This window comes from Liolophura sinensis, chromosome 7 (assembly GCF_032854445.1).
Source record: "Liolophura sinensis isolate JHLJ2023 chromosome 7, CUHK_Ljap_v2, whole genome shotgun sequence".
Lineage (NCBI taxonomy): Eukaryota > Metazoa > Mollusca > Polyplacophora > Chitonida > Chitonidae > Liolophura > Liolophura sinensis.
Genome location: NC_088301.1, coordinates 37,978,273 through 37,989,515, shown reverse-complemented (window position 1 = coordinate 37,989,515; position 11,243 = coordinate 37,978,273). Strand labels below are relative to the sequence as shown.

Sequence of the window (11,243 nt, the reverse complement as noted above, 5' to 3'; positions counted from 1 at the left end):
TCATATTTTTGGTCTTCGACATTTTCCGGTGACTGCCAATCGGGGAAGCGCAGTTTCTAAGATGGCGTGGCAGCCGGAGGAAAACGGGCTTCGTCAAATTCTACAATTATTACGAGAATCACAGTCTCCCGACACTGCCACGCAAAGGATCGTTCAACAAGTATCCTTTTCATATGGTTTATCAGTATATTGGTCTATTGGATATGTTGATTGCTTTTGTCTGGTAACAACTTTGTTTATGTGATCGCCGACTTACAACTTGCGCGGTAAGATGAATGAGTTAGCTACACGTGCTTTTGACTTAAAAGAGTAAGACGGACGCCTTATGGTCAAATTAGTGTCTTGTTAAAATGGTTTGGATGTCATTCATAACTGCGTGTTCAATTAATTTCTCAGCTATTACGTTTTGTGGGTTTTGCTTTGTCCTTAACTTAATTTACAGAAACTGGAAGAGCTGAACAAATATCCCGATTTCAACAACTACTTGATTTTCGTTCTCACAAAACTGACATCAGAAGGTAAATCTCTTTCACAAAGCTTTCAGTTTGAGCTTAGTATCTTCCTTACTTATTCTGTGATAAAAAACATTCGCTTGTTTATATGAAAGTACAACATGTCAGAATGATATTCAAGCATGTTATCTCGGTCAAATGTGTGTTTATACTTTTGAGACCTGTGGTGGTCATGTGTTTCCCCCCAGACTGTCCAGTTTCCTTCGACCATAACACTGGTCGCCATGAAATAACAAAATATTCTTGAATGCCGTATTAAAACACTAATCTAATAAATTACTTGAGACCACTGGCATTTGATCTCTTTTCTGTCACAGTATTATAGGAAATGGGTGCAGGCATTGGAACGATTTTCATGCCTCATTGTCATCATTTTAATGCTGCCTAGTTACACCGAGCTACTGTTCGTCGTAGCAGAATACCTGAATAGTGAATTTTGCAATTTCACTTTTAGGAAATAGAAATATGGACTGGACTAAAGACAACAATGACTTGGAATAACTTTTATTACTGTATTTTCAAACATAACTGATCCTGCTGAAGGCTTCAAGTGCATTAAGTTAATGTCTTTTTTACTGTATATCTGTAATCATTAGAACACATTATTGAATTCTTAAATCAGATGCATTTTGGATTTTTTTATGAGCAGGCTTGTCCAGTTTTGGTCATGATTTTTTGATGGTTTCCTTTTTTATAAAGGAGACCAGAAAACTGGTCAAATGATTTATCAGAGAAACAAAATGTTTCACATTAAAGTCAGTGGATGTTCTTTTAGCCAAGGAGGTGTATACAAGGCTGTTTTGGTAAAGTGTTGTTCTGACAAATGACTGGAAACAAAGAATCAAGTGTTATTTGCCCTGTATAATTGTTATGTAGTGTCTGGAAATGTAGGCCTGACAGACCACAACTCGAGCAACTCTGTAAACTCTAAAAAATCAAGTTAGTAGAGATAATGTGCGAAAAACCAATTATGCAGCTAACTCGGTAATTCGCTCTATTCCACTCAAGATTCTAGGGTCACATGAACCTCTCTAGAGATCATGTTTTTGCCTGGTGGTTTTGGTAATATTTTGTCAGGATCAAACATTTATCTGATTTGTTTTTTCATTAAGTACAAATTCACTAACTAGGTTCCTGGACATCATATTTGGCTTATATATCACACATGAGTTGTCATAGTTGATCTGCAGGGCATCCATGGCTGAGGGAGTTAGCAACCCAGAACGTCGCAATGGCCCAGGAGCTTCCCACCAATGCAGTCGCTGTGAGTTCAAGTCCAGCTTATGTTGGTTTCCTCTCCGGCCGTGAGTGGGAAGGTCTGCAATCAACCTGCAGATGGTTGTGGCTTTCCCGGGTTTCCTCCCTCCGTAAAGCTGGTCACTGATGTAGAAGTCAAATATTCAGAAACGCCAAAAACACCAATCAAATAAAAAAATACTTGATCTGCTTCGAGTTGAATGTGAAAAAGGGTTGTGCGGCCTGATGGACAGAGCATATATGAACATGGCATAGGTCCTGCTAAATTGCTTCATGATTATAATTTAGTGGAGAAATGATGTTTTCAGCAGAGGATAGATAACTAGGCTGCCACCCTTGTTTTTCCATTGAAATCAGGCTATACCAATAAAACAGCTAAAGCTAAATTCGATTTTTGCAATTTTTTCACCAGCTTGGTGAGCAGATAATATACCTACATCGCATGGTGAGATGTTTTATTTACTCACAAATGGTCCCTAAATTAAAAATAAATTTTTGAGCACTGCACTCGAGATATTAACACGAATGTGGCAACGGATGAATGCTTGTATAATTGGAAAGAATTATTGAGAAAATGATGTGGTTGAAGTTATAACCCAGCCATAAGGAACATGTTACAGGCCAAATTTATTGATGATGAAATGGAAGTGATGGTTTAAAAAGACATGGGAAATCTGCACAAAATCTGTTCATAGTATTAAAGCTTTATTCATATAAAAAACAACAAATAATATAACTTATGTTATTTTGGAAGAGAGCTGGAAACAGACCTAAATGGTCATAGCTCTTTTGTTCTGACATGCTTGGCAACTGAGTAAATGACCTTTTAATCTGGAATTCTTACTTGGCCATGGGACATGCCATGTTAGAGAAAGAGGTAAGTGTGACTTGTACCCTGTGTCTGTGACGTCCGCGGAAACGGGGGTGTTGTCAGGGTATAGAAGTAACTTGGGTTGGTTAGTTAAAATTGATAACATTGCTTTGCTGCGATTTTGATTTTCTCAGTGTGCAAAATTTGGTTTATGTTGAACAGAGTATTCTCTGTCACAAAAATGAAAAAGGTATGCCTTTTAAACTTTACTCTAGATACTTTATCAAAACAAATACATTGATCTAGGGTTTCTTTTAATCTAATAGCCTGTGCCATTTTGGCTGATCATTAGTTAAATTAACTTGACAAATGGAGAGTGAAATTTTGTGATATGAATTTGCAAAGATTTGGTTCATTGAGGTTTTGCATACGTGTAAAGCACAGTAACATGAAAATGTGATTATTCCAGCATACATTTTCTAGCTGTACTGGTAATTATTTACCAGACTAAAAAAATTCAGGGGCGGTTCTAAAAAGTAGGTTGTTGTGTTAACGTGTAGCTTTCTACGTCATTACTTACATATATACATTCATGCTTCCCTCCGTTACATCCCTTTTACAGATGTAATTAACTATTACCATGTTAAACTGTCCTAAACGTGTGAAAACAAAAAACGATTGTCACAACAACTCAGATTGTGTAGTGGTATAAACATGCTGCTACAGACCCAACACGCTGTTTGAAGAAAGTTTGAATCCAGAACTTTTCTCAATAAACAAAGAGATACCAATTTGAAGCCACAATCAGGTGAATGCAGAAGACTCGTAGATGACAGTGTCACATGACAGAAGATAGTGTAAAGAACGTCTTACTTGTGCTGTTTTGTATTGTAAATCAAACATCTCCCCATTCCTTTGTTTACCCAATGAAAAATCTGTAATAACGTGATGGAAAAATAGAAGATGTCAAAGCACACATAGAAGTTAAAACGTAAACGGCAACCTAGTGTTCACAAATCCCAGTTAAGGACATTTTTTGCTTAGGAACTCATAGAAGTTATTTTTTTAATTGCAAAATTGGATATTTTGATTAACCTATTCCAGTTTGATATTATTAACATGAAATATTTTTTTGAGTTGCGTCTTTATACTCAAGATACAAGATGCTGATTGCAGGAACACTTTATACCCTGCTTCAAATTATTAAATTATTTAATCCCTTTTTGAAATGTTTACGCTATGAGTTAGTGCTCGAATAAATAATTAAGTCATAAAGCTTGGGTGTGGTGGTAAAGATATCACCACCAGCCAATCACTATTACTAATTTTTTCATGGAATTTCAATCCATGATGTGGGGCCTCCATGGCTCAGTCGGTTAGCGCGCTAGCACAGCATAATGACCCAGAAGCCTCTCACCAATGCAGTTGCTGTGAGTTCAAGTCCAGCTCATGCTGGCTTCCTCTCCGTCCGTAAGTGGGAAGGTCTATCAGCAACCTGCGGATGGTCGTGGGTTTCCCCCGGGCTCTGCCTGGTTTTCTCCCACCATAATGCTGGTCGCCGTCTTATAAGTGAAATATTCTTGAGTACGTCGTAAAACACCAATCATATAAATAAATAAATAAATCAATCCATGATCAGTAGGACTGTTCATGACGGCTTGTACACAATTGGATGAAATCTGCACACAAAGAATGCTACAAGAATTACAATAGCAGTAGGTGAGATCATTTAATGTAATAGTTGGTGTAAATACACTGCTCCCTCAAAGTAACACGCGTATGACCCTAAAGATTCATATTGTGTTATAATTGAAGCTGCGCAAAATCAAATCCTGACATGGGAGATAATTTGTAATGGCTGGAATAAGCAGAAATCTGAACATGACTGATCACAGGTGTGCGATACAAAATGTACACAAGAATTTCAGATACTTGTGTTGATTGACTTACCCTGTTTAATAAAACAATAACAATTATAAAAATTCTTGCATGTCTTGCTATAAAATCTTGAAATAATGGAACATTATCACATGTAAAGTGATTTACCATTGCTTTATCTGCGAATTGAGAGGCATGTCTTCGAGAAAGGCGAACATAAGACCTGCGTGACGAGTATCAAGAATTCTGTACTTTTTTTACGGAATAATGTATTTTGAAGAAAACAAACCTTAGTCTGCATTGACATTGTGTAAGAAAACATGTTTGTCATAGAAAAAGTAGCTTTTGCAAGGTCTGTAGTAGATAAACCATATAATTTGATAAAAGTGGACTAAAAACCCTAAATGACATTCTAAGTTCTTGTGCAGAATGAGGTGACAAATTTATTCTAAATGCAGAGAATAATGTAGAAAATTTTAAGGCTGTAGTCTAGAAAACGGGTACAGGTAATTTTACTTTTATACAGATCAATTTGCAATTCATTGAAATATTGCTTTGCACAGCATGTGTTAGATATAAAATATTATGTCCTTTCAAAGAATGTTTCCAAAAGTACATGTATATGTGTGTGTGTGTGTGTGTATATATATATATATATATACAGTTTAGATCATACATATATATATATATATATATATATATATATATATATTTATATATATATATATATGTGTGTATATATGATCTAAACTAGTTAAAATAATGGAATTTATTTATACAGTGGGTGGTTTGTTCTAATTTCTGGATTTACCATTTATGGCCAATTTAGCTGTTGAAGTGACTGAGAAAAGATTAATTTACTAGTGTAAAAACACATTCTGGCTTCCACATAATTTAATGTGTTTATGTCCTTACCCACCCTACACACACTATGTTCATAAATCAAGTTCCAAATGTTGTGTTTGTAACCATGCAACCATTATGTCTGCCTTGGCCTTTTTAAATTCTAGGTTTACGTATATTGATTCCTAAAAGCGAAAAGTGTGTAAATAATGAAGAACCATTCAGTCAGCATGATACTTAAAAAAAAAAAAATGGAAAATCACAAAAATGTACACGGGTAGGAAGAGGAAAACAGCTGGAAAAAAAAAAATCATGCAAAGATTTTGATATTGGCAGAGAATGAAATGATATTGATTTGACTAGCCAGACTGGTGTATATGGACAGAGCAAAGGAGGTTATATTGTACGAGGCAGATATGTCATTGCTGGTAAATCAATAGAGCTCACTTTAGGTCCAGCAGAGACTGCTTCGTATCCAAGGTCAGCAGGATGTAGAAGGTAATCCCCTAAACCCAGGACCCTCTCTGAGAAATCATGAATAGAAAATTAAAAGCAGATGATTATCTGCTGGAGATGTGGTCATATTTATAGTTCAGGATTATCTCTTCTTCCTGGAATGTCTCTGTTGGTTTTGCTGGCATTTCATGTGTGATGCGAATACTTATTTCTTAGAGCAACCACAAAGTGTTACTGAGGATTGTCCCTGTCAAATGGCATACATGTACATGTATCATCATTTCCGGAAATTCTGCTGTTGGAATTTTGTTGTGTCTGAAGTAAAAGGAGAATTCGAGGAGTTTTGTTATTGATGTGATACAGATAACATTTTTGTTATTTACATGTACTAATGAAATTTAACTGACAGATTACAGATAGTTGTTTAATGTAATTTTCATCCTGTTATCACTTTAAAATAAATAAATTAGATGTTTTTCTAAAATTTAGAAGTTTTAGTTTTATTTTCTTACTTTCCCACAACATTGGATAAGAGATTTATTCGGCCAGTAAACAATTTAAATTGGTGTGGCCTAATAGTACATTAACTTCCTCTCTTTGTTGATATTTGTGATTTTGGCCAACTTATATCTATGCCCAGGAAACTATTCTGAAATGCCCTGTCTTGTATTTGTATTTCTTCTACCTTTTCACATGTTTGCAAAAGGTTTATTCAAGCATATTCTGAAGACATTATTCTGTGTTGACTGATAGGCTATTTGTGAAGCCCTGAAATTGGCGAATCCAACCAGTTTTGTCTCCAACGTCAAATTAAAAATGTGTATAAATTGCACTGAAAGTTACTCTTTCATGTGCGAAAAGGTTGAAGTAAGGTTGTAGATTTTTAGTGTGTAACAGTAAAAGCCAGTACATAAATCTTGTGGCCTTTTAATTACACTGGACTGATCTGGGCTTTAAGTATTATGTATCTAGAATCAGATTTTTTTATTTTTTTTTTTGGTCTTTCTCCATGTTACTGTCCCAGAAACCGATTATTATCTTACCTCACATGATAATCTAGGCATCATCATCAGACATGACATGGAGCAGACTTGACAATCTTTCTGACAGGTTGTGAAAGCCATATACATATAGGTATAGAGTGAAAAAGACAGAGCATTGCTGCAAAATGCTTGAGTCCTGTGGGAAAAGAGAGCAGCTTCTGTATTTTTATACTATATGTAATTGACATGTGATAGCTAACCCTGCAGGGCTGATGTCCTACAGATGAATTTTATTTCCAAGAACAGGATCCTATGTCTTTGTATGAAATTGTGTTTACTAATCTATGTATTAATATTGTTTTCTCGTTGATTGCAGATGAGCCTACTAGGAGCTTAAGTGGTTTGATTTTGAAAAATAATGTGCGGGCACATTATGAGAAATTTCCTGAAGAAGTGACAAACTTTATTAAGTCAGAATGTCTCAACAGTATAGGCGATACTTCACCCCTGATTCGGGCCACCATCGGAATCCTCATTACGACAGTGGTGGCCAAGGCAGGGTTACACAACTGGCAGGAACTTCTCCCACGTCTCTGTCAGTACCTTGACTCGGAGGATTACAATGTCTGCGAGGTGAGTTGTCCCCAACAGGTGTTTTTTTTCTTTTTCTTCTTGGGGTCTTTGATACAAACTCTGGTGGCAGGAAGAGCTCATCAATCTCCATATAAAAACATCTTTATTTTGTAAAAATTACGTCCTCACTGGCTAATCTTGCAAAGTGCAGCACAAGACTGCTGGTATTTCACCTGCCAGTGCAGCCAAAAATGCAGCATATAAGATCAGTCAGATTGATGTACTTGTAAGATATGTGCAAATTTGAAAAAAGAAAAGTAAAGGGGTTTTGGGGGTTGCATGTCTTGCCCCAACATACATATGTGGCCCAAGGCTTTGGTACTTAAGATTCCACCACCCATAAAACTGGCTGCAAGATGTATGAAAAAAAAGATAGCTCAAAGTTCTTAAATATGGCTTTATGATTGTAGCATAAAATTTAGACAAATTGGTGGCCATTCTTGAAATTGGAATCTGTCTTGCCTGATTTTCATGAGATTTAGTTGAACAGGTTCAGTACACCCCAGATTTGGGGGGGCACAGCTCATGTACCTTCTACGTCTTGAAAAGGAAAAAGGGTTTTTAAAGGATGCCATTTTCCATACATCAGCAGATTGATGTGAGACTGTTGGTGTAATCTGTAAGTGATCCTCTAGCAAGTGGTCACATGGGCTGTAATCAGAATTTATTTTCAGCATTCTTTGTAATCCAGAATGGCTTCTGGTTGCCAGTTTTTTTCCCTGGCAGTCAGCTCTTTATCTTAAATGGTTAAAGCATAAGAAGAGTATCAATTTATATCATGAGTAAAGGGGGTCGTATCGGTTATTGACTGTAGAGATTTGTGGGTTCTTTGTTTTTAACCGTCAGTCAAGGGGAATTTCTTCTTAAACACTTTATCTCTTGAAGGCTTGTACCCAGGTTTACCAAACCTTAATCACAGGGTTCCCATATGGTTCGTGAAATGGTTTTGTGAAGTTTAGATAGGACTCTCAAGGCCTTGAACTGGTTTAGAATTTTGGTTTGTGGTTTGGAAAAATCAAATATGGATCTTGAATATTATTTGCAGTCCCTTTAGTAGATATTTCATGGATATATATCTGCAAAGGGATACTTTTAAACAAAATTGACTTGGGTGTCATAAGTTCAAAAACAACATTGATTGACAACAAAACCACAAACAACTTCTTAATGATGGTCTGGGGTAGCTATAATACAGTGTGATGAGCAGATGCACATGTCATCCGGGATGGCAGAGTTCTCCACATATCAGTAAATACAAGCTATCCAAAGACTGAATTTTCGGGCTAGGTACATGTTGTGCTCATGGGGTGGAGGTCAACCGTAGGAAACGAAGCCCTTAAAAATGTATGAGAATCGAAATATTCAACAATGAGGTGCCCCTCACCGGTGGTTCCACCCCCTGCCCTTCTTAGGCCAGATTAGGCCCTAGTGGAGCATTTTCATGTGCAGTTTTAATTTAGCCAAGGTCAGAAATAACTTAGAAGAACCAGCGATGATTATTCACCACAGTTTGTCAAGAGAATTGGTTGATAAAAACATAAATGTGAATGTGTGTGTTTAACTGTTTTATTGTTTGGTTTCTTGGCTGAGGCAAATCGTGTGAGATTGACAGCAGAATTAAAACGTAAAAAGCTTAAAACTATGAACAGAACTGTACAGTAAAGTATAACAAATCTTTGCAACTTGTAACTGACATGTGCCCTGTAAATTTTTAATGTTACTTCTGAGAAATTGTATTTTTTTTTTCTAGGAATTTCCTTCAGTCATGTCAAAGTTGGTGGCAAATTATTTCTTTGTATCTGATGGCTTGATTTCATTCCAGTAAAAATGACTTGAGAGAAAACAAATATGGACTGCTTTATACCTGTTCCCAAATTTGTGACAAACTTAAATTTTAGTGCCAAGAAAAAAGAAAGTGCATACCAGATATGGTCAAAATGTAATGCCAGCTCTGGGTTTGTTGACCATATTTATTTTCACAGAATCTGTGGTTGATGGTAACGTTCAATGAGTTCCTCCTTGCACATCATGTTACTGTTGCAGGTTTACAATGCTAAAGAGATGACAATAAAACAGTCTTTCATTGTTAATTATGGGTTTGGAATTTTGAACGTAAGGTTTGGAAATGGTTTGGAATTTTATTATCTTTTTTGGGTGGAAGCCTGTAATCATATTCTATGGTCTTGGCCAATTTTTCAGGGTCATTGGGGTTGTTTAAGTTACATTTTGTGACAAACGTGTGCGCTGTCATGACTGTAAACATGTCTCTTAAACAATTTCACAATTTCAATTTTTGCCTGGATGAATTTGTTCAACCTTATTTTGCCAGTGCCTGTGTTAACTTTTGGAGTATTTACTATTTAGTGCATTGAAAAGTATTTTGTATGTAAAGTGTGGGCTCTTAGTGAAAGTTCATGGTAAAAAAAAAAAACACTTCAGTCCTATGAAACTCTTCCACTGGTAAAAAGCACTAAGAAATATTCACAGACCAGTATGTTGAAATTTTTTAATTATCTTTGCTAGATAACCTCTATTTCATTGATGCAGAAATATTTCCGTTCACCCCTAATGTTGCAAATGACATGTGCATACTTTTGTGTTGTGGAATCCGCCATGATTTAGTACTGTCCTCTTACTTTCGACAGTTTACTGAATTAACCAAGTGATAAACCAACAGACATGCACATGTAGACTAGCCCATTCTATGCCTGTGCATCCAAAGTAACTCATTGACTTTGCATGCTCTGAAATTTATTGTGTTGTGTTTATTGATGCAGAGTGCCGTCTCGGTGCCTGTTGATGTTTTTGTGCCTGTAGGCTGGTTTCTATGGGCCTGGGTGATGCGAAGAGTTCACCTAAACGGCCTCTTGCCGGCAAATCAATACTCCAACTGCTCCTGGAGTCTGTCTGTGTTCAGCTTACTGTGGGCTGAACAGCAAATCCACTTTGTGCAAGCAGTAGGGATGGTTTTGTCATTAGCTTGTTCTGTTCATAACCAGATTACAGCACCTCCAAGGCAATTTCTGTTGTCTTATATATGCTGTATGGTGTACATGTTGTCAACACCCGTTAAGTCATACTAATCTTAATGAGTTTAAACATTGAGCAGTGTTATGTAAATAATACAAATATGTTTCTGCTTGTGGTGATACAGAAATATGGCCACATGTGAGTTGACATAAATATCAATAATTTTAATAAAAGCATGTATTCTCAAGTCTTAGTTATGGAAGTCAATTTTGCCAGCACATGTTGTAGTAAAATACTCTTCACATCAATGTGAAAGTGTAAATAGGTATAGATAATTTGCCATAACATTATGGGTGTGTGGATCTTCATCCCATTTGGATTGATGTACAGGACTTGGGGATAAATGTAAATTTAATGTTTTCTGTGTTGTTATGAGTTGGTGTTGATGAGCATATGAAGTGTGAATAATTAATACTTGGGGAAATAAATTTGGATGTGTGGTTAGCTATAATGGATTTGACTTGGCACTGATCCATTTTTCTGTGGAACTTGCTTGTTATAAATATTACATGACTAGCTATTTCCTAGTGGCCATTACACATAAATGTATAAAAATTGAATTCGAAGGAGATCATCTTCTCTGTAAACAGGTGAAATATTCATTGCGATTGCCGTATTGGGTGATTGGCAGTCATGGCATGTTCATACTATGTATGGTTTTAAACGAACTTTTCCTAGATAAGAGACGTGTAGAAAATCAATCTTCTGGCCCTCGAGGGGAATTCTCGGATTTTCTGTAAGATCTCTTTTACTCAGGCCATGTACTGTGGAATTTGCACGCTTAGATTGCTTTCACCAGAACGGGATACAAGTTATAGGGAGTACACTGTGCTTTCTCTT

The 11,243-nt window shown here is 36.3% G+C and overlaps 1 protein-coding gene across 2 annotated transcripts in view; it reads left to right on the top strand.

Annotated features, from left to right (window-relative positions):
• The first annotated feature begins 38 nt into the window (after positions 1 to 38).
• LOC135471659 (transportin-1-like) overlaps positions 39 to 11,243 on the top strand; it is a 37,802-nt gene continuing 26,597 nt past the window's right edge. For both annotated transcript variants that reach the window (XM_064750970.1, XM_064750969.1), the window contains exons 1-3: positions 39 to 160; positions 443 to 518; positions 7,117 to 7,373. In XM_064750970.1, the coding sequence (XP_064607040.1) occupies positions 62 to 160; positions 443 to 518; positions 7,117 to 7,373 (432 nt within the window). In that variant the 5' untranslated portion in view covers positions 39 to 61. The remainder of the gene's footprint in view (positions 161 to 442; positions 519 to 7,116; positions 7,374 to 11,243) is intronic.